This window comes from Emys orbicularis, chromosome 4 (assembly GCF_028017835.1).
Source record: "Emys orbicularis isolate rEmyOrb1 chromosome 4, rEmyOrb1.hap1, whole genome shotgun sequence".
In the NCBI taxonomy this organism is placed as follows: Eukaryota; Metazoa; Chordata; order Testudines; family Emydidae; genus Emys; species Emys orbicularis.
In genome coordinates, this window is record NC_088686.1 from 102,402,332 (window position 1) to 102,426,178 (window position 23,847).

The following is a 23,847-nucleotide window of genomic DNA, read 5'->3' on the forward strand; positions in this document are numbered from 1 at the left end:
ACCCTGAGGGCTTGGCTACACTTGCAAGTTAGAGTGCATTAAAGCAGCCCTGGGTGCCCTAACTCCTGAGGTGTCCACACTGGCAAAGCACATAGAGCACCTGGACTCTGCAGCTGGAGCGCTCCTGGTAATCCACCTCCACGAGAAGCCTAAAACTTGCTGTGCCCCGGCTGAAAGGCCCTGGCGTCAGTGTGAACGAGGTGTTGCATTACTGCGCTGTGATTGGTCTCCGGAAACGTCCCATAATCCTCTGAAGTCAAGTGGCCACTCTTCTCATTGTTTTGAAAATTGGCTGTAGGCATGCGGATATCCCCTTTCAAAGCTCCGTTTCTGACAGCCGGCATGCTTATCTGCTCCGGGACAAAGTAAACCATTAGTGTGGAATGCTGCTGTTTTGAGTGTGTGTGAGGAGGGGGGACAAAAGGGGTCTGCTGCTGTCTGAACTTACAAGATAGCATGCTGACACGCTCTCAGCCCCCCAAAACACACTGTCTCTCTTCCCACATACACACAACACACTCACTGTCACATTCCACCACCCCATTTAAAAAGCATGTTGCAGCCACTTGCACACTGGGATAGCTACCACAATGCACTGCTCTTTGTGGCGTTGCAAGAGCTGCTAATGTGGCCACGCCAGTGTGCTTGCAGCTGACAGTGTAAACACACGGCAGCGTTTTCCCTGCTGCGGTCTCCGAAGGCTGGTTTAACTCCCAGCGCTTTACATCTGCAAGTGTAGCCAAGCCCTGAGAGAGAGCAGAGAGACAGAGCTCCTTGGGACCTGGGTCACAGGACTGTCTGGGAATCACAAGTCAGGAAACTGCCTGCTGTTGCACCCAGTGTGTTAGGAACCAGCGTGTAGGCGATCAGACCTTGTGGTCAGAGTGGAGCTGGAGTTGGGAGTTTAGCCAAGGATCAGAACCAGACTCAAAATCAGGAATTGAGTTGGAGTGGGTAGCCAGAAGATGAGCTGGGGTTGGAACTGGGAACTGGTAGCCAATGGTCAGGAGTGAAACATGGGGGCAGGAGCTGAGACAAGGCAAGGATTAGGCATGGAGCAGGAGCAAGGCAGGAACGGAGGGCAGGGGCAGGAACAGGAGCAGAGCAGAAACTGGGAGTGGAAGTTGGATATGGATCACAGGAGACAGGCAACAGACGGGTCTGAGGCAGCAGCAACAGAGAGAGACTGTGCACAGTGCTCGGACAGGCCATACAGGTCACTTCCTGGCTTCAGTAGTGGGTGTGAGCCAATCAGGCAACCACACACCTTGGGCATTCTGATAGGACTTCCTGTGGAGTCTGACCTTTCAGGATCGGTGAGATTTCTTCATCTAGCTCCTTTGGTGATGACAAGGGAGTACTAGAGATCCAGGGCCCCTTCAGCTCTAGGTTCTAGACCCACTGAAACTGAGGTCCCAACACCCTCCTATCCTTACCCCCTATGTTCAGGAAAACAAGGCTTTGTGTATGTTCTTTATAATTAAACAGGATTGCGCGCACACACACACACAAAACTACCTGACTTGTATAACTGATTTCTCACCCTAATGGAAGCAACCTGGCAAGGTCCTGAATATTGGCTAAGAACTCAGCCAAAAGGGGTAACAATATGCGACAGAGTATTGCCCCCGTGTACTCATTAACAGTGAGATAAAATGTATTGCAACATATTTATGCTTCTGAACGTTTAAGACAAATGGTCAGTGTGAATCTTGTATCCTATCGTCTGATTTTGTTCCAAACTTAATAAATAACTATAAACAATGCTCTGTTAACTTTTGAAGCACATTGCTGAGGCTGGAACGTTGGTAACATAGTCAATTTGGGGCATATTTAATACACAACTAAACCATTTTGATCAGCTAAAGGGTGGTAGGGAATGCAGAAGCATATACGGTCAGATTTTCAAAAGTTGCCCATAGAATTAGATCCAAATTATACAGAGCAGCGTTTGTGTGCAGTTACCCAATTTTCATTTGTGTGAATTCAGCACTGAGTGAAAATACTAGACTAATATTTAAAAAAGGCCTTTTTCTCCCTCCTCTTTAGATATTAACGAATGTAGCATCAACAATGGAGGCTGCCAGCAGACCTGTGTGAACACACTGGGGGATTATGAATGTCAGTGTCATTCCAGCCACAAATTACACTGGAATAAAAAGGACTGTGTCGGTAAGGTGCATAGAAGACGTGTTAATACTTTGAGTGTGCTTGAAGGCTATGCAGCTCAAGGCAGTGCTGAAAATCTTGATCCATCCAACAAAGCAGCATGGATCATTATTTCCTTCATTAGATTTCTGCTTTACTTTTTAATCAGCCATGATGGGCATTGTTGAAACAAGAAGAACAGGAGTACTTGTGGCACCTTAGAGACTAACAAATTTATTAGAGCATAAGCTTTCGTGGGCTACAGCCCACTTCTTCGGATGCATAGAATGGAACATATATTGAGGAGATATATATACACACATACAGAGAGCATGAACAGGTGGGAGTTGTCTTACCAACTCTGAGAGGCCAATTAAGTAAGAGAAAAAAAACTTTTGAAGTGATAATCAAGATAGCCCAGTACAGACAGTTTGATAAGAAGTGTGAGAATACTTACAAGGAGAGAGAGCCCAGTACAGACAGTTAGAAGCTATCTCTCCTTGCAAGTATTCTCACACTTCTTATCAAACTGTCTGTACTGGGCTATCTTGATTATCACTTCAAAAGTTTTTTTTCTCTTACTTAATTGGCCTCTCAGAGTTGGTAAGACAACTCCCACCTGTTCATGCTCTCTGTATGTGTGTATATATATCTCCTCAATATATGTTCCATTCTATATGCATCCGAAGAAGTGGGCTGTAGCCCACGAAAGCTTATGCTCTAATAAATTTGTTAGTCTCTAAGGTGCCACAAGTACTCCTGTTCTTTTTGCGGATACAGACTAACACGGCTGCTACTCTGAAACCTGTCATTGTTGAAACAGGTGAAAAACAGGAGATACTTTGAGGGGTTTTGGTGCTTTCTTTTCTGTGCTTTTATCTAGGCTTATTCTTTCATTCTCTTTTGTGCTTTCCTGCATGAAAAAATATGCTGGGATAATTTTATGTGAAAGGAAATTACACATGGTGTTTGATCCGTGTGTGATTTTTTTTTTTTTTAGTTCCCTCCCACTTCTCTCTGTACAGAATGTTAATTGCATGGATGCAGTTTGGTATCAGTTATGTGGCAGATGTAGCTGCAAGTCTGTCTCTCTGTGAATGCAGATGTTTTACTTCTCCCATGAGTGTTTGTGTTTTATCCTGTGTAGAGATAGAGGGGTCCCTGCCCGATGATACATCACCCAAAGTATTGCTGTCCTGTATAAAGAGTGATGGGAGTGATAGGTGCATCTTAAACTGTCCCTCCGAGGTACATTTGATTTCTGGTAAGTCCAAACAGAACAAAACATAAGGCTGTTCAATATGTGCTGCTATGTAGAGAATTTAAGAATAACAATACTTACTCTTGTGAAAGCCTGTAATAAGTAATGAAAAAAAGAGAAACTTTTTCGGTTTATATAGGGATTTTCAGGTCCCTGCCAGAGCCCTAGGAATCCCCCTTTTTCTGTCTTGTATAACTACTCTACCCTCAGATCCCCCAGATCATAACAGTTGTTCTCTTCGGTGAAGAGGATTTGATAGAAATCCCAGTGCTGTCCGTGCCATTCCACAACTGGCCAAGGTTGTTCAGGGATGTGAGGCACTCCATCCTCTGCATCTGAGCATGCTGCCTGCATGGCACTCCCAGCCCCTGTGTCCAGGGGAACAGGAAACAGGACCAGCCTTTGGTTAAGGACCACGTACAGACAAGAGGGCAAAGCCACATTTATATCTGACCTCTTTTAAAACATTGATTATTTTAAAAAATGCAGGTAGTTACCCCAAGCTCTGACTTTGGAAAAAAAGGGAATAAAGATCAGTAAACTACCAATGTCTTAAAACCTGTGTGGATATCCCCAGTCTGTGTGTGCAGCCTGCATCCTGCCTTTAACGTCTGCCTGTATAATCTATCTGTTAGGAATGCAAGACGCCTACACTCTTACCTGTGGCAGCTCTTCTCAGCTTAAGAAAAAACAGCAAAATACAAATGAATCTACTTGCCTGGGTAATTACTAGACTTACATGCTGCATGACTTGGCTCATCTCTTGTAGTAGGGCAGTGTAAAACAGGGGTATATTATTCAGTTTATGTGGTGTTCTCTCTTTCAGTTTACCACCTTAATTTTTGCTTCCTCTTCTTTACCCGAGTGTGCACAACACACATACAATGACCCTCCTCAAAGTCCGTGCGCTGCTTCAACAGCATCTCCCACATTCCTGCAAATGAGAATACAGAAAAGGGTCAGTAGCTAAGGTGAACAGCGGAGCTGAGGATTTAGGTGCCTCTCTTGAGGCACCCAGGTGGAAATATTTTGGCTATATATAACATATAGCTTGTTTAGCTGAATAGTAAAATGTATAAAGCATTTGGGAGCTAAGTGGATGAAAGGTGCTACTATAGATAAGTGTAGGGAGACAGATTCTCAGCTGGTGTTAAATGACATATCTCTTTTGAGTTCAGTGAAGCTGAGGACCTTGCCCTATGATCGTTATTGTTCCTGGTTTGTTAAATAAAATATATCACAGCTTGTTACTCCAGTTCTAGTTATAAACTAACTTACCAGCCGAAGAAAACTGGTATCCGGCTCTGCACACACAAAAAGCAGCATTTTAGTGATGGATAGTTTTACAGGTTATAATGTCATTTTAGTGACCTGCTTGACATTGCCTTAGTATTTCCAGTCTTTTTCTCATTGAAAGTCACACTTCCTTGTTTCTCTCTGAAGATACCTCAACCATCAAGACAAGTGTAACCTTTAAGTTTAATGAAGGAACATGTAGTTTGAAAAAGACTGAGATGTTTCGAGAAGGTCTGCAACAGATAATACCAGGTAAGGATGTATACATGAAAGTAAGCAGGCTAATGCTGTAATTCAGGGATTCTGAAACATTTTCATGGCATGGGCTGCATCTTAATAGTCCGAGAACTTTGCAAACTGCCTCTCCTTGCCCTGTTGATCCTATGGACTATGCCTCTTCCCAGTCACATGTCCTGCCTCCTCTGACTCCCTGGGCCCTGACCTGAATGATCATACTGTGTCCCTGATGCCACATTGAAGAAGCTCCTGGCTTTTCTCCTTCTGGTGACTGTGGTCCCCAAGGTTGGCTCCTGGTTCTCTTCTCTTCCACTTATGTAGCAGTAGGTCCTAATGGACACAGCGACAAGGCTGGCTCCTCCCACTTGTTTCCAGCTTCTTTCTGGTGAAAGGATGAGCTGGAAACCTGTAAAGGCAGCTGGAAACAAGGGGGACCATGTGATCTGCCCACAGGGCACTGTTGGAGATGAGTCTGAATATTCTTTATAATGCAAACAAGATGCAGAATGAGGACTCAGCACGTGGTCATATCATGGCGAATTTTTTACTCGATTGAATATGAAGAATCAAATCAGCATGTCAATTTGTTTGGCTTTGAAAGAATAGGAGTGATCATCTGTACTACACACTTAGCAAGAACATATATTTATCTCAGAGCCAAAACGTGCTCAGGATGTTTCCTTAAATTGAACTCGTTTCCTTAGGGAAACTTTAAACAATAGTCTCTGTAAGGCCTGTGCATACTGGGACCAGGCCCAGTTGTGTGGAAAAACTGTGGTAAGCTAGCATAGCTTTCACACACACTCAGACCAGAGCAGGCAAGAGTTTTTCCCTTGAAAACTGTACTAAAGACTAACCTATTCTGTGCAGGGAAAACCTGAAAATGGTTCTAATATGTTTACACAGGCCAAAAAAGATACACTAGGACCCTGCTAGCGGCAGCTACATTTAAGCCATCTGGTAGCTTTAGCAAGGTTCTAATCTCAGTGTGGACAGTCCCTTATGTGCATTGAGGCCAGATCCTCAGCTGGTGTAAGTTGCTATTGGTCCATTGAAGTCACTGAAGCTACAGCAAAGTACACTAGCCAAAGATCCAGCCCAGTTGCTTGTAGTTTATTAGCATCTGGAGTTAATCATTTAGTCCCCTAGCAGTCTTCATAACAAAATATTTACTGAGCTGTAGTGAATGTCCAGTAACATAGTTGGCCAAGCTTTCGCTTCCTTTAATTTTGTTCATACAGATAATCATAACTCAGTAATGGAGAGCTTCTACTATGTAAACCTAAAATGCAGCTCTGGCAAGAAAGTTCTCGGAGCCGTCAGCAGACCCACGACAGCTAAAGAAATGTTTATCACAGTGGACTTTGAGCTTGAAACAAACCAAAAGGAGGTGACAGGTTGGTTGGAGAACAATCCAAAATGCAATGGAAGGCTTCTTGCAGTTTGATCCTTAATTTCTTTCTTTCACTTTCATCTTTATGCAAAAAATAATAATACAAAAAGTATCTCCTGTTTTGAAGCTTCATTTTACTGGTTTGGAAAGTATGATATTTATGCCTAGTCCCTAAGATCATTAAAAATTGTCCATTTGTTAATTTTCTTCTGGCCTGCTGGTGTTCTCCTTAAAGATTTCACCCCACGTCACACAGTTTGCATTCTCAGTTGTTTGCATTGACAGTGTTTTAAACCAAATATTCTCACAACTGTCATTTATACTGAAGTTCTCTGCTCCTAATTTTCATCCTTGTTACCTTGTAGACACGTGTGATTTGAGCTGTGCTCGAAAAAGGACTGAGAAGAGACTCCGCAAAACAATTAGAACCTTGCGGAAGGTAATCAACAGGGAGCAATTCCATGTTCGTCTCTCTGGTATGGACCATGAAGTGGCCAAAAAGTCTCCCAGACTCTTGAATCTACAGGAGTTCTGTGGCATGGGACAAATGCGTGTGGATAACAGATGTGGTAAGCACAGTGTGAAACAAACCTAACTTTGGGACAAACCCCTTTGCATCCGTTTCAGCATCTTGCTCAGGTTTGGTGAGCACTGAGGAATGGGGAGAGAGTGAGGGAGCTTCACCAGAGTAAAAAAGGAAAACAGTATAGGGAGGTGTAAGATATTGTGCACAGTGGGAATTTATGTTGGGCTCAGAGCATGTGTGATTGGGGTAACAAAGTAGAGCAAGTACTCTATTCTGCACTCCCTGCTAGATGACATATTGCCTATAAGGAGTTAGGAAGTGGGGATAGTATTGATCTTTAATTGTCCTTGTAGTTTACCAAATATATTTTTTAATTGTGATGTTAATGGGTTTTGCTGTGAGTCTCAGTGTCTGAATATGCAAACATATCATCTTTGTCTAGTCCCCAACCCAAAACAGATTTTAATGAAATTACATTCTCTTTGCTAGTTGAGGCCTTGTGTGACAAAGACGCTTTACAGCCGAGTTATAAACTCACAGAAAGCTGGGTTTTTATAGAGGAACACCGAGCAAATCTTAATGATCTTAAGTATCAGAGGGGTAGCCGTGTTAGTCTGAATCTGTAAAAAGCAACAGAGGGTCCTGTGGCATCTTTAAGACTAACAGAAGTATTGGGAGCATAAGCTTTCGTGGGTAAGAACCTCACTTCTTCAGATGCAAGAAGAAGTGAGGTTCTTACCCACGAAAGCTTATGCTCCTTAATGATCTTGGCACTAGTGGGTGCCACCATAACGCGGCCAGGGATAAATGCTTCCAAAGGACAAAGGTTTAGGGAGAAGGGTCAGATGTTTTCTTAATAGGGGCCTAATGACCATGACGGCTAATTCAAGTCGCACAGTGTATGCAGTATGTAACTGCTATTGCAAACCAATAAGCCTTTAAAATGCTTGTCAAACTAAATTTGACTTTTTGTTAGTGCGTCTTCCAGCAGCAACCCTTTTCTGCTCTGGATGTGCAAACTCTGGAAAACTTGGAAGCATCTCTGAATTTCATATAATTAAGAAAATGTAATTAATGGTTAAACACCTTTTTGCAAGGAGGCCAGGTCCAGGGGAGCTGGATGTACACAGCACCCAAACTGCTCAAGAATGTCAGAAATGAGCTGTTTTCAGAGTAGCAGCCGTGTTAGTCTGTATCCGCAAAAAGAACAGGAGTACTTGTGGCACCTTAGAGACTAACAAATTTATTAGAGCATAAGCTTTCGTGGGCTACAACCCACTTCTTCGGATGCATATAGAGTGAAACATATATTGAGGAGATATATATACACACACATACAGAGAGCATAAACAGGTGGGAGTTGTCTTACCAACTCTGAGAGGCCAATTAAGTAAGAGAAAACAAAAAAACAAAAAAACTTTTGAAGTGATAATCAAGATGGCTCAGTACAGACAGTTTGATAAGAAGCAAGTGTGAAAATACTTACAAGGGGAGATAGATTCAATGTTTGTAATGGCTCAGCCATTCCCAGTCTTTATTTAATCCTGTGTTGATTGTGTCTAGTTTGCATATCAATTCCAGCTCAGCAGTCTCTCGTTGGAGTCTGTTTTTGAAGTTTTCTCTATCAAGCATTCTTAAAACTACAATACCCACCTGCTGAAGTGAAAAAACAGATTGACAGAGCCAGACGAGTACCCAGAAGTCACCTCCTACAAGACAGGGCCAACAAAGAAAATAACAGAACACCACTAGCTGTCACCTTCAGCCCCCAACTAAAACCTCTCCAGCGCATCATCAGAGATCTACAACCTATCCTGAAAGATGATCCTTTACTCTCACAGATCTTGGGAGACAGACCTGTCCTCGCTTACAGACAACCCCCCAACCTAAAGCAAATACTCACCAGCAACCACACATCACTGAACAAAAACACTGACCCAGGAACCTATCCTTGTAACAAAGCCCGATGCCAACTCTGTCCACATATCTATTCAAGTGACATCATCATAGGGCCTAATCACATCAGCCATACCATCAGGGGCTCGTTCACCTGCACATCTACCAATGTGATATATGCCATCATGTGCCAGCAATGCCCCTCTGCCATGTACATTGGCCAAACCGGACAGTCTCTACGCAAAAGAATTAATGGACACAAATCTGACATCAGGAATCATAATACTCAAAAACCAGTGGGAGAACACTTTAACCTGTCTGGCCATTCTATGACAGACCTGCGGGTGGCTATCTTAAAACAGAAAAACTTCAAAAACAGACTCCAACGAGAGACTGCTGAGCTGGAATTGATATGCAAACTAGACACAATCAACACAGGATTAAATAATCCACTAATGTGGTTACAAACACTGGTTCTGTAGTGCAGACTGGACTTTCACCATGTTTCACTAAAGCCTTACTCTGACCAAGATCAAATGTTTAAACATTGACAGTTTCTTATCAGTGCCTAATTTACTTGGAATATTTGTATCTGAGAAGAGGGGGAGAATAGGCTGATAACATCCATCAAGGGCCCCCTCTCCTGCTGGGACATTTCCTAATGAGAGAGGGGATGCAAGCTCTTGACACTTTTTCCATTGCTTTGACAACTGTGCTGCTGATGTACTTTGGCTACATCATTCCAGTAGAGCTGCCTCCCTTGTGTCCAGTGTACATTCTGTGTTGGATGCATGGTAGGCGGGGCACCCTGAACAGCCCAAGTGATGTGAGCAAGGCAAAGGTGACGCAGCAGCTGGCACTGTTCCTTGAATTTCCCATAATATATCAAGAGCGTCAGCAAGCTCCTGCTGCAGTGTAGTAACTCAATGAAAGAGCATTCCATCTGGGGGTATGTGTGTGTCAAAATTAACAACAGCCTTTTTAGTGGTCAGTAGGTGTGAATAGCTCTGGTATATTAGGGCCTGATTGGGGAGGTGCTGAGCATCTCATCTTCCATGGAAGTTCATAATGTTGGTTGCTCAACACCATACAGGTTTGTGCCCTTAGGGCAGGTCTAAACTACAGGGTTAAGTCGACTTAAATTATGCAACTCCAGCTACAAGAATAACATAGCTGGAGTCAACGTACCTTAGGTCGACTTATTGCGGTGTCTACACCATGCTGGGTTGATGGGAGAAACTCTCCCGTTGACTTACCTTATGCTTCTCATTCCGGTGGAGTACCGGAGTCAACGAGAGAGCAATCGGCGGTCAACCTAAGACCCGCTAAATTGACCCTCATTGGATTGATCACACAGCATCAATCCACGGTAAGTGTAGACATGTCTGAGTGAATCCAAAGCAGTAAGAAATCACCATTGAAAACACAGCGGATTCCCATTGTTTGCATGTTGTATGACACTGCGATTCTAAAAGACAAAGTAATGAAAAATATGTTTAAAGGGAAACACAAAGGCCTGTCTGCCTTTTCATTTGTTGCAATTAGTAAATGTATTTTCACATAGCTAAAATCCAACACATTACAATTTTTTTCCCCACTGAAAATGGGACGGGAAATAAATTCTCAAATGAGAGAGGAAAGTGCAGTTCATACTGCTAACCTGCTTGCTTTCACGATAATAGACATTAATCCCTAAGACACATTATCTCTCCATGTGACCGAAGTCTGTGAACTGTTAAAAACAATAACTTCAAGGACGCTGCTTAGGAATCAATTTGCATCAGTTATTTGTGATTTTCCTTATAAAGTCAAGGCATGAATCTTAGGAAAATGGTTAGATGCTAGATCATGACCTCTTTTATGAAGTTCACTTTAGCCACTGAGATACCATAGTATTTGTCAATAGGGTCAAATGCTCAAAGAGTAAAGTGCTGAAAAGAGGGGAAGAGTCTTTAAATGTCTTTGTAACTAGTAATCCTGACTCCCAGTGGGGGCTCCTCCCCTTTTTTTCCCATCAGAAAAGCTTTCACATATATTTTTTTAAACAGCTGCATGAGATTCAAGAATGGGATTTTAATGGGCATTGAAGACAAACAAAGACAGCGGCTACAAAAATGAAGTCTACTGGAGGCAATTGGTTCTTTTGTTCATTTGAAGAAAAACAAGCAGGTTGCTGGGGGAGGGGAGGAAGCAAAGAAAGCCAGTGGAATTCTTGATTTCTCCTTGTTTGAAAATCTTTGTTTCAAACTGGGTGTTTCCCATGTGTCATGAGGCACCTTCCATTTTGTGGTTTTGTGAGATGAAAATCAAACTTTTTAGCTTTATTTAAACAAACATTGGCACAAAAGAATTTGAGTTTAACATTTTTCTTAGGTTTCCTGCTTAGAGGATTAGTTGTATCATTCTTACTACACACATAGTGCCACTGATTTCTCTGGGTGACTTCTGTAGTCAGGTACTACTTGCCATGAGAAAGGAATGTATAATTGAGCCTAAAAAAAGATCTATGTCCCTTGGATAACAAAGCTTTTTGTTTAGCTACATACTCAGTTTCTTGGGCAGCAGATAAGTGACCCACGTTTAGATCATCTGTAAACAGGAGATGGGGATGAGTATGGGCTGTGTCCTCTTAATGATCCATAGTGAATATCTATGTGAGATTAAATAGCCTGATACATTGCACCATTTATCCACATAGAGTTATCTGGAATAAATACCCTTTGTGTACTTGAGAGGGCTGGGGAACTCTTGCCTTTAAGCAAGGAGGCATAAATCTTTGGAAGCTGTTGGTGCTTCTTTAATTCTAATATTTAGGTTTAATAATTAGCAGCTGTCAGATTAATGAATAGCAAAAGATGCATGAAAATGTAATTTTTTGATCATCACTGTCATAGACAAGCAGGAGCTGTTTCAGTCTTGCATCGTATGGCATGTCTCAGAGGAGACAGTGGATAGAAATACAGAAATGAATTTTTCTACAGAAATTGCGAAAAGGTTTTTTAGTACTTGATTTTCCCAATCTGCGCTTTTTGGGTACATTTTTACCATTATTGAAACTAACTCCAAGAGGTGCTGAGCACTTTCAGTTCCTAGAGAGTAGTAGATCCTCAGCACCCCTCAGCATCAAGCACTTTGGTAGCACAGTCTGTGCAAAGGGATTTGTTAGGTAGCCAGCTGTTTCTAGTAACATCAGATATGAATAAGTGTGGAATCCTTGTCCCCTGAGTAAATGGACTTTGCACAGGGCCCAGTGCAGGAGTTGTAGGAGGCAAGATGTGGGTGGCTGTGTGGTTGGGCTGCTCTGATATTACAGTGATGGGTGCCAGTGTAAGAACATAACCAGCTAAACAGCCACTACCACAGACTTAGGCAGCTTGCAGTTGCAGTGGCCATGCCCCTGGCACTCCTACATGTGTCTACAATCTCCCTTCATGTGGCACTCAGCTCCCTGGTGGGCAGGGGTTGTGGAATCCCCTAGTACAGCCTCTGTACTTCCTGACCCTGTGCATAGTAGGTCTACAATGATACTGCTGAGCTTCAGGCCTATGTGGCCCCTCTGTGGCTGGAAGGGTTTCACCCCATGTCATTTAATTGATGAAAATCTTAAGGGATGATGGAGAGTTGAATGATGAGGTTTGTGGCTTGTTTTGTGAAATCTTTATTTCCCCTCCAAAAAGGGCCGAACATGTCATTTTTTCTCTCCATCATATTTAGCAAAACAACCGCCAGAATGATAAAATTATGGAGTGGGCAAGGGTTATGCACATAGGTGCAAGGCTGATTTGGGGATGCCATTTTGAAATTAATGCCCCCAACACGAATGAGTGCTCAGGAAATTACTTCACAGCCTAGATGGTGGGGGGCCAAACTTTGCTCTTGGTTACACTCCTGCAGAGAGAAGACTGCAGGGATGTGACCAAAGCAGAATTTGGCTCTTGGTGAGCTACTGCCTGGCCTGTTGTTATTTTAGGGGGAAGGAAGGAATGTTTACAATGTTCCCCTTCTCTTTATGACATATACAATTTAAAAAGCATGCTTGTTAGAGCTGGTCAGGAATTTTCTGTCAAAATGTTTTTTGATGGAAAATGTAGTTTCAGCAAAACTGAAGTTTTTCCCTGGGAAAAATGCTGACATTTTTTGATTTGCAGTTGGAAAATTCAAAACTAAATATTTTGTTTTGGGTTGGGTCGACCTGAAATGAAATAATTTGATTTGTTGAACTGAATCAAAACATTTCATTTTGGGTCAGTTTGACATTAATCTGAGTCTCGCATGCTTCTGCAGTTCTAGTTTGGGTGCCTTGTGCCCCCATTTTTTCTGTGGGGCAGACCCCCTGCCTGGACTACATCTCTTCTGACTCACCACAGTCTCCCATCTGGTTGAGTCAACACGGTGCCTCACGGAAGTTATGTGGTGATGCTGCATCCTGGGAGATGTAGTCTGGTGAGCCTAGCCCATAGAGGACAATAGCGACCTCATGAGGCACTCGAATTACAACTCCCATAAGGCACGGCAGCATTTTGGGGGGGCACAGATTAACATAGAACTGAGTTGAAATTAAACTTTCTGATTCAGTTCAACAAACAGAAATAAAATATTTAAATTTGTACTTCCTCCATTGTCAGCCCTTTGAAGCCTCTCCCCTGGTTTTAAACTGGCTCATGACCTTCTTCCTGATCCAGCACCGTTTCTGACAATGGTCTCCTTTGGGAGTTTTTTTGCCAGCTTTGTAAGAGCAGACTTAGTGCACTTTGAGGGCCAGACATGCCCTTTGACTAATTGTTGTCACAGATAGCTACCCTCACTAGCTTTAGTATGCCAGCTGAGGTAAGATCTCAGGGTGTGTCACAGTCAGGGCCGGCGCTTCCACTAGGCGAACCTAGGCGGTCGCCTAGGGCAGCAGGATTTGGGGGGCGGCATTTTGCTGTCCTCGGTGGAAATTCGGTGGCAGGGGGTCCTACCGCTCCGGGTCTTGGGCGGAAATTCGGCGGCGGGTCCTTCACTCGCTCCGGGACCCGCCGCCGAAGTGCCCCAAAGACACGGAGCGGAAGGCCCCCCGCCGCCGAATGCTCAGAGGAGGAGCGCTGCTGCCTAGGGCGGCAAAAACCCTGGTGCCGCTCCTGGTCACAGTGGTGCACACACAGCTGTCTGGAGCCACCAATGAGAATTGAGTGAGTTGCCAGGGCCAACTGCGTTCAAACCATCCCCTATGGGTGCGGCTGTCGGCTGTGCAGAGGTACTTCCTTTTGAACTCACCCTGTGGACCCCAGCGGGCATTGTCAGACATGGCATATTGGACTAGATGGACCATAAGTCTGACACAATAGGGCAATTCCTATGTTTCAATGTCCCATATCTGTTCTGAAAATCAAAATAGTCTATACAGTCTGATGCAGTCTCTGTCGCTATGCATTATACTAGAGCAATTGGTTTTCTCTTCATAGGGAACATTTCACTCTGTGCCAAATTCTAGAACATTCCCGCCCCATGCATTTTCATGGTTCTGTTCTAGTGGATTTGCCTTAGAGGTATAAGGCATCAATCTGCAAGTCATTCAGCAACCTGGTACCTGGCGATTTAACTTACTGGCTTTGAAGAACATAAATTGAATTTTGGTGACCAGATGTTTTTTCCTGTCGTTAGCTAGCTGCAGTGTTGGAACATACTATGATGGGGAACAAGAACTCTGTGTTTTATGCCCTAATGGAACATACCAAGATGAGGAAGGACAAATAACTTGTCAACCTTGCCCAAGTCCTCAGAACCCAGGAAACCAAAAATTAGCTGGAGCTCGTGGTATATCTGAATGTGGAGGTAAGGCTGTTGCACCCTACAGAGCTAGCAAAGGCACAGAAATGATGCTGCCACTCCTTACTTCACTCACCTTGAAAGAACCATGTGTGCTATGTAAGATCACCCAGCACTCAAAGACCCTGCAGTACCTGAGAACAACGGGGTAAGTTAAAAATGGAGTGACAGCTGTGACTCAGAATTTCCCTGCTTTTTGTATGTGATTATGAAATATTGAATTCAACTCAGTTTCTTCCAGAGTGGGTTTTACAGCACATAACTACAGACGAAAGTGATTTGTCAAGACAAGTAATGTGCAAATGGCAAAGCTACTGAGAAAAAGAGATCCAGTGGAGTAAATTTCATTCAGATCTTCTGTGTGATCACATAGATTGTGGGGTCTCAGGGCATAGCTTCTGTCCTTGGATGGGTGCACAAGGCTTTGACTGAGCTCCCTGTGCGTATCTAAAGACTGTGTTGGGCCGTTACTTTGTTCAGGGGGTGTATAATGTGAAGCTAGAGATCTAAGAAAAGTCTGGAAATAAAAAGTCACACCTGATTTAAAAAATGAAATCTTAAACCAGTAAAATAACTTCAGCAAAAAAACCCAGTAAAGGAGAAGGACTTAGGAGGAAAGATGTACTCAGAGGTCACAAAACTGAGATACAGGAGATCGGGGTTCTGTTCCAGATGTCTCTGCCACAGACTTCCTATGTGATCTTGGCAAGTGATTTAGCCTGACTTTCAAAAGTGGTCATTGATTCTGGGTGCCTAAATTGGCTAGCTGCTTTTCAAAATGAACCTTACTATCCTTAACTTCTTCTGTACATCATTTTTCTTGTCACTAAAATGAAAGTAGTTCGTGGTGTTTTTTTTTTTAACCTCTTAGGGATGTTCTGAGGCTTAGTTCATTAATATTTGTGGGGCTCACAGACACTACAGAGATGTGTGCCACAGAAATACCTATAAAATAAAGAGGAGAGCCAGGAGAAAATGAATGAGTATCCATAAAATGCAGAAGGTTGGATAAAAGTGTTTTGTGTTGGAGAAATTAGAGTCAAGAATTAGGATGATATTTTTCACCATTCAGTTTCAGTATAATGCGCCAGATAACATCACTTTACCTGTTGCCTGTAATACGCTAAACTGAATTTGTTAGCCATAAACAAAATTCTTCATCATTGATCATGACCAGTAGTTAATGCCCTTTTTGTTGTTAGTCAAATATTTTGAAATGAAGCCAAGGCCAATTTAGCTCCTTAACAAAACAGCCATTCACGGAATGATTTATTGGAGCTATAAACTAAAACTAACAACTGTTTATTATCGCAACAGCTCTTTAAAAGGACAAAATTTCTCAGCGTGGCTGAACAACTGCAGCACTATTCTGTGTCACCCAGAGCAGTGTAATTACTTACCACTGTCATTGAAATCAATTGCTAGCTACAAATTTTGAAGACAGATTTTATTTCAGAGATTTCCATAAAGGATTTGCAGGGTCTATAAAGAATCAGTTCCGTGAGGTAAATCCTACCTTCATACCGTAGCAGAGCAAAGCAATTCAGAGTGGAGACAATATTAAAGACCCAGAGTCTGAGGGCAAGAGTATTTTGAGTCATGGACTGTGGTGCAGTATGTGTTTGTATGGAGTTTAGCACAGCCCCTGATCTGGAGTGGGGTTTCAGGGTAATACAGTAATAAAGTGTTTGTTTCATTACTAATTATTATTAATAATCATCTTCTAGAATAAAAATAAATTGTGAATGCTACAAAATCTGGGTTTCTGCTACTTATAGTTTCAGTGCTAGGTTAGTTCAGCTGCCTGTTTTATAGACTCTGAGGTCAATAACAAAATGGCAGGAGAGTCTACATAATCTGCAGCTCTATGACTTAAAAATGTTATTAGTGGGCTAGTCCCATGAGAGACTTTTATAATGAAATGTGAAACTCCTCACACCAGGTTCACTGAAGAGTTCACCAATGTTTGTGAACCAGTTAGTGTTCATTTTGATGTTACAATAGGCAACTTCTATGGGGCAGGTGCTGTCTCTTGCTTCCATTTAAATGAGAAAAGCCACAGGCAGCAGGGGAACAGCGCTGTACTGGAATTGCAACTACTGTCCCTAATTCTGGCTCCCTAAAATCGGTGGAGTTCCAGCTCAGCAGGCCTCTCCCCCCTGTGTAGTGGTGAATCAGAGTGGGACTTTGTTTTGGAGTACTGCCTGTGAGTTGTACTGGAAGCCTCCCTTGCTTGATTACTTGTGTCACATGCCCAGAGAGTTGCGTGTAGTGCAGGCAATTAGGGCTGAAAGAAAATGGGTGCAAAATAGCACTGCATTTTTCCTGCATTCATTTGTGTCCATTTTGGGGACAAAAGGAAAAAGGGCTAGAATGTTGTCCTACAATTTTGAGGCAACATGTAGCAAAAACAGAACCAATTTTATTCCAAACATCATTGTATTAAAGCCTGTAAATGATTCCAGCCATGTACTTATTGAGATCTTATTTCAACCCATGTTTTGTTGCATAAAATTGGTTTCAGACTTTCATACTCCATACTTATGACCATATGTTCAAATGATTTGCACCAGCTGAGGAGCGGGTGCGTAATACTCTTTCAGCCATGATATAGTTTCCATAAAGTTCAGGTTTATGCTAATGTGTATTTACATCCTCTAGATCAGTGCTCACTGGGTGAATATTCCTCTGATGGCTTCAAGCCTTGTCTGCCATGTCCCTTTGGAACATACCAACCTGAAGCTGGCCGGACATCCTGCTTTCCATGTGGAGGAGGTCTGACAACAAAATACAGCAGTGCATCGATGTTTCAGGACTGCGAGACGAAAGGTAAGATCAAGAAGAGATACAATGAACTGCAGTGCTTTGAGAGACAAACACTGTCCCTGTTGCTATGAATGCCAAAGTTTAAAAAGGCGAAATACGTCCCCTCTTTAAAGCTATCGTCTCCCAGCATTCTCAAACTTGAGTGTCATGCCCCAGGCTCAAGTCATGTGGGAGCTCTCTTACATCTCAAGTGTTCTGGCATTTTGGGACTACCAGATGGTCTGGCAGATATCTTGAACCTGGTCAATGATTTGTCATGACGATCTGTGAAGACAGATAGAAAAGAACATAGGAAAAACCAGTTATTAATCTCAAGGACAAAGGAGAGCTGACTGTCTCTGAGTGATGGCTGGCAGCAAGGTGGTCCCCTTAGTACCAGAATGAATAGATGCACAAGGGAGTCACACAATCATAGCAACACCAACCCTTTGGGATCACAGAGGCCAAAGTACCCAAACTGACAAGAATGTTAATTATGTGCTGACTGGAAACCAGGGATGCGGATAAAGGAACCTAGGGTCTGACTAAAGAGCAGTAGGTTCTGAGAGATGGATCCACAACAGTCAGAACCATTGACTAACTCCTGCAGGAAGGGAGTCCTTTATGACCAGGCTGAAAATGGAATTGGCCGGGATGCTTTGGAGCATGATTAATGGGCAGCACGTGGGTCAGAAGCCGCCCTGAAAACTTGAGTTAAGGGAGGTCCCACATAATTGGCACTTGAGCCCCAACGCTGGTGACCTAGGATGAGAATCCTGTGGTGACGGTATTTTAACGATAAAGGAGTTTCTTGTTAACATTTGCATTACAAATCATAGGTTTATTGTAAGCAGCATTGTATTTTTTTTTTTTTTTTTTGCAAACAGTAATCAAAATTGGTTCTAATGGAGATGCATGGGATGTAAATCCAATGCAGGATTTTGCCCCACATCCGTACAAAAAGTTCAGGAGACGTATGTAACCAGGAGGCAGGGGTTATAATGCATGATTCTAATATAGATTATTGTATCCCATAATAAGACAGTGTTGTAATGGGAGTATAACTCATTAATCGTTGCATAAGACCTGCAAAAACAAATGTACAAATCATGAAGGGCCCAATCCTCCTCCCCTTAATCATATATGTATATGTATATACAGTTAGTTTTACTCATGGCAAATCATCAGGGCTGGAACATTCAATGAAATGTTCCTTTTTTTCACTATCTGTTATTTACTCTCTTTCCCCCCCCCCCCGCTCCCCCACAGACAGACAGATACACATTCTTTCTCTTTCTCTCTGCTGTTTCTCACTTCTAGACAGGAAATAGCATGTGGCACTGTGAGCTATATTCGTGGTCTCACAAAAAGAGCTATTATATTGGAAATGCAGTCAGGAGCCTAGTAGACCTTCCTTTTATTGCTGTAGCTCCACACAAGTATAACATTAGTTTTTTACTTAGCTTATAATAAGCCCTATAAAACATATATAAAGCTACTTTCTAGTGTCATAATAGCACGTTTGTAACTGTATTACATGTTTACAAACCCCTACAGTTCAATGTTCACCTGGTCATTTTTATAACACTACAACTCACCGGTGTATTCGCTGCACAGTTGGGACCTACCAACCTGAATTTGGTCAAAATTATTGTATTTCATGCCCTGGAAACACTACTACTGATTTTGATGGATCAACAAACATAACCCAGTGTAAAAGTAAGTATCACACATGGATTTCTCAGCCAGTTAGAAATGAAAAAGGGCAGAGTCATTAGCATCCAAAACGAGTATTTTAGGGATCGAATTCAGCTTTGGTGCACGTGGGCATAACCACAGGGAAGTCACAGGAGTTGCACCTGTTTATACCACACATGAGTTACGTCCCCAGATGACTTATTGAGGTGCCCAGCTCTGTGAATGAGGCATGTAGTATTATTGTGCTATCAATAATTGAATTTTGCCAGTCTGCACATGAGAAAGATCAACCCTGGGAGCGTTGGGCCACGCTTGGGTACTGCTGGTAGATCTTGGCTTTGCCATGTAATGCAAGAGATTTGGTTGGGTTCTTAGTCTCCTTTTCTCTTTCCCTGGGCTAGCAGGGGGAGAAATGCTGCTCAGGCAACTCGCTTTGCTCTCTGGGCTTCTTAACAGTAACCTCTCCAGCTTATTACAGAACAGGTCCCAAAGGGAGTCCCTGTTGGTTTCTGAATAGTGGTGGCTGCAATGTGGGAAGCTGAGGGCATAAAGCAAGGAAAATGAGGGGAAGAGAAAATCCTCTGATGAAACCCTGACTACGTATATATCTGCTTCTGGTAGCACATCTCTTTATAAACGAAGGGCTGCAGTCGTAGGGTATGCCACAGCCCTAACAATATTATAAGGCAGCTACTGCCCAGACCTGCCCAGGTGCACAAGAAGAGTGTTCAAAACATCCTGCACGGGAGCTAGTCAGAATCCCAGTTCTTCTGCATTCGTTTCTTCAAAAGAGGCAGGGAGGGGACTCAAGGTCATGGCCTTGCATCTCCTTGTCAGCAGCCAATGGAGCAGGTCTGGTTTAGGGGGCATGCACACTGCACCCTCTGAATGGATGGGGCAGAAGTCACTCTGTCCTGAGCTGTTGCAGACATTGTGCACCATATATTTGAATTTCCAATACCTTACACCCCGTGTAGTTACTTACTCTGTGCAAAACTGAGTATAAAAATGTTACCCTGGATGTGAGTGAGTGGAGAACTCTGACATCGTCATGTTTTACATCCCCTTTGCAAGCAACTGTAGCCTCACAGCCACCGTATGCCTCTGTGCTAATAGTTAGTTCTATTCCTAATTTTATTTTTTCAGCCTTGATCTCACCATTTAAAGAAACAAAGGCAAAAGCAGGTACCAGTTTGATGTGCGGCTGACAGAGGGTGCACCTGTTTCATATACAAACAGGAATGGGTTCATATGTCTGTTGCTCTTGCTGACAATGACTGTAGAGAAGGCTCTAGATATCCCTCTCCTCATGCCCCGGCCCTGGGTGACATGTTCCTTTTTCAGATAGACACTGTGGAGGTGAACTTGGAGATTTTACTGGATACGTTGAATCCCCAAACTATCCTGGGAATTACCCTGCGAACATTGAATGTACGTGGACTATAAATCCACCTCCTAAGCGCCGCATTCTGATTGTGGTTCCAGAAATATTTCTGCCAATAGAAGATGAATGTGGAGACTACCTGGTGATGCGAAAAAGTTGTAAGTCTGAAATATCTTCCAAACCATACAATGTCTGTCTTTCCAATGGACCTCAGTGTGAAGAACAGAATTCTCCTGCTTATTCCACGCCTGGTGCATAAACTAAAAACCAGTCACCTAAAGCCTAGTTCTAAAGAGTAGAGAAATAGGTTTCATTTGACAATGAATTTGGAAATCCTTTCCAACAGCATCATCATGTGGAATTAGGTCCAGATGAATCAAGGGCCTAAAGCTGAAATGTGCCATTGATCTTTGTGAGAAACCTTTGTCGGAGTCTGCTTCCACACCTTCATATAGCATTTATAAGGGCTGATGAATGGTAAAGAATTATGGGTGCTTTTACCTCTAGGTGAGCCCTGCCCAGGTTGGACCGATCGAATACTAATACCATCCGGATTGAGGCCCATTCCACTTGTACCAATCAACAAGATGGAATTCAATAAAGACAAGTGCAAAGTACTACACTTAGGAAGGAAAAATTAAATGCACAATTACAAAATGAGGAATAACTGGTGAGGTGGTAGTACTGCTGGAAAGAATCTGAGGGTTATAGACGATCATAAATTGAACATGAGTCAACAGTGTGATGCAGTTGAGGAAAAGACTAATATAATTCTGGGTGTGTTAACAGGATTATCGTATGTAAGACACAGGAGATAATTGTCCCGCTCACCTCTGCACTGGTGAGGCTTCAGCTGGAGTGCTGTCCAGTTCTGGGTGCCGCACTTTCAGAAAGATGTGAATAAACTGGAGAGAGTCCAGAGGAGAGCAACAAAAATGATAAAAGGGTTAGAAAACCTGACCTGTGAGGAAAGATTTAAAAAAAGCTGGGCCTATATAGTCTTGAGTTAAAAAAGATCTGGGGAACCTGATAACAGTTTTCAAATATGTTAAAGGTTGTTATAAAGAGGGCGGTGATCAGTTGTTCTCCATGTCCACTAAAGGTGGGACAAGTAGTAATGGGCTTTATCAGCAGCAAGGGAGATTTAGAGTAGATATTAGGAAAAGCTTTTTCACTACAAGGGTAGTTATGCTCTTGAATAGGCTTCCAAGGGAGGTTGTGTATTTCCCATCATTGGAGGTTTTTAAGAACAGATTGGACAAACACCTGTCAGAGATGCTCGAGGCTTACTTGGTCCTGCCTCCAGGCAGGGGGCTGGACTTGATGACCTCTCAAGGTCCCTTCCACCCCTACATTTCTGAGTCTGATTCTACATGTGCTGTGGAGACACCATTTCAGTTTCTGGCGCTGGCACATTTCACAAGCAATATGTTTTTAAAAAGCTAAAAGAAAAAAAGAAAAAAAATGTTTTATGAAAATAATTATGGGGCCAAGTTATATGGTCAGGGTATGAGCAAGCCTCCAATTTGCTTCACAGGGATCAAGGTGGCAGAGGCCCTCTTACCAACTGCAGGTCACCTGGTAAAGAAAAAATAGAGCCTGCACTGACCAGTCACTCCCCTGATGCCCCTCCTCCACAAACCATTCATCGGGCTACAGTAGGGCTGTAGTAACACCCCTCAAGCTGCCCAGCGCCAGTGGGATAAAGAAGCTTGAACTGAGAACTGATGTGATTCTGTTAAGGGATTGTGGAGATCGGACACAAGCACTCTGTCCACAAACAAGTCCTCAATTCCTGCAGCTCTGGTTCCCCGGTGCCTGCACTCAGGATATGTCTATGCAGCAGAAGCTGGCCTACCCGAGGTCGGTTGAATCCAGCTAGCGCAGGTAACAAGCAGTGAACACAGCACAGTGCAGGCTTCTGAGAGAGCAAGCGACCAGAACACCTACCCAGGGCCTGTGCTGCGCTTGTACTACCCATGCTGTGCTGTCTCCATTGCTTGTTACCTGCGCTAGCTGGATTCAAACTAGCTCAGGTAGGCTAGTCCATGCACAGCTTTTTTCTGTGTATACATACTCTTAGGCACTGGGCTGGGCTGTCTCCTGATTTGGTCAGCCTGCCACACTGCCAGATAACCTGTTGTCTGGGAGATTGCACCTCCCAGAGGCCAGATGAATTTTCTCTGCAAAGAGCCCTAAAGTATTTCAGCTAATAACTGCAGTTATCCTTTCAATTAGACTCTTGGGGTGGAAGTTGGTCTCCTGTAGCTGAGAGCAGAATTTGGCTCTGGCTATTGCCCAAAACAGTTCAGACTAACCGCAAACTCTTGGCACACTAATGCTTGTAAAACGAGGGGTAAAACTGCACTTATTTAACTTGTTGTATTCTGGTTATCCTCCTACCATAAAAGCATTTTTGTCACGATAGGTTAATGGGTTTTTTAATTGCTAAGTAACTGAAGAGTTAAGAACATAAGAACGGCCCTACTGGGTCACACCAAAGGTCCATCTAGCCCAGTATCCTGTCTTCTGACAGTGACCAGTGCCAGGTGCCCCAGAGGGAATGAACAGAACAGGTAATCATCAAGTGATCCATCCCCTGTCGCCCATTCCCAGCTTCTGGCAAACAGAGGCTAGAGACACCATTACTGCCCATCCTGGCTAATAGCCATTGATGGATCCAGCTCCATGAATTTATCTAGTTCTTTTTTGAACCCTGTTATTGTCTTGGCCTTCACAACATTCTCTGGTAAGGAGTTCCACAGGTTGACTGTGCGTTGTATGAAGAAATATTTCCTTTTATTTGTTTTAAACCTGCTGCCTATTAAGAGTTGTCTGACAGCTGCATATTGTCCTTTTTCTTTGGAAGCTTCCTCTAATTCTGTGACCACATATGAAACCTGCCAAACCTACGAACGCCCTATAGCTTTCACGTCTAGGTCTAAAAAACTGTGGATCCAGTTCAAGTCGAATGAAGGGAATAGTGCCAAAGGATTCCAGGTGCCTTATGTAACATATGATGGTAAGTTGCTACTAACAGGTGATAAGTAATGTATAATATTACAGTGGGAGTTTGAATCTTTCAATCCCTGGAGGGTAGGTGGAGCACATTATAAAATGGATAGAACTCTCAAAAAATGGAACCCTTCCAGTTTGGGGCATTGACACTTAGTCTATGTTTATTGATGGTCTAACATGAGGGCCATGAGAATGTTAGCGTAGACTGGCCGTTGGCATTTTTACCACTGTGTTGTCAAACTCTGCTCAGAGACAGTCTAGATGACTAGGTGGATAAAACACTTCTGGCTGGTGTATGCTAGTGCTTCCATTCATGCTCTGCTAGCACTGATGGAGCTTCAAAAATGTCAGTGTATACAAAGCCCTAGGTTTGCTTT

The 23,847-nt window shown here is 43.0% G+C and overlaps 1 protein-coding gene across 1 annotated transcript in view; it reads left to right on the forward strand.

Annotated features, from left to right (window-relative positions):
- Positions 1 to 23,847, forward strand: part of SCUBE2 (signal peptide, CUB domain and EGF like domain containing 2) — a 64,104-nt gene that overhangs the window by 34,470 nt on the left and 5,787 nt on the right. The window contains exons 11-21 of the mRNA XM_065403221.1: positions 2,050 to 2,172; positions 3,296 to 3,412; positions 4,045 to 4,131; positions 4,853 to 4,957; positions 6,184 to 6,339; positions 6,701 to 6,904; positions 14,401 to 14,571; positions 17,227 to 17,394; positions 18,928 to 19,089; positions 20,413 to 20,610; positions 23,322 to 23,474. Of these exons, the coding sequence (XP_065259293.1) occupies positions 2,050 to 2,172; positions 3,296 to 3,412; positions 4,045 to 4,131; positions 4,853 to 4,957; positions 6,184 to 6,339; positions 6,701 to 6,904; positions 14,401 to 14,571; positions 17,227 to 17,394; positions 18,928 to 19,089; positions 20,413 to 20,610; positions 23,322 to 23,474 (1,644 nt within the window). The remainder of the gene's footprint in view (positions 1 to 2,049; positions 2,173 to 3,295; positions 3,413 to 4,044; positions 4,132 to 4,852; positions 4,958 to 6,183; positions 6,340 to 6,700; positions 6,905 to 14,400; positions 14,572 to 17,226; positions 17,395 to 18,927; positions 19,090 to 20,412; positions 20,611 to 23,321; positions 23,475 to 23,847) is intronic.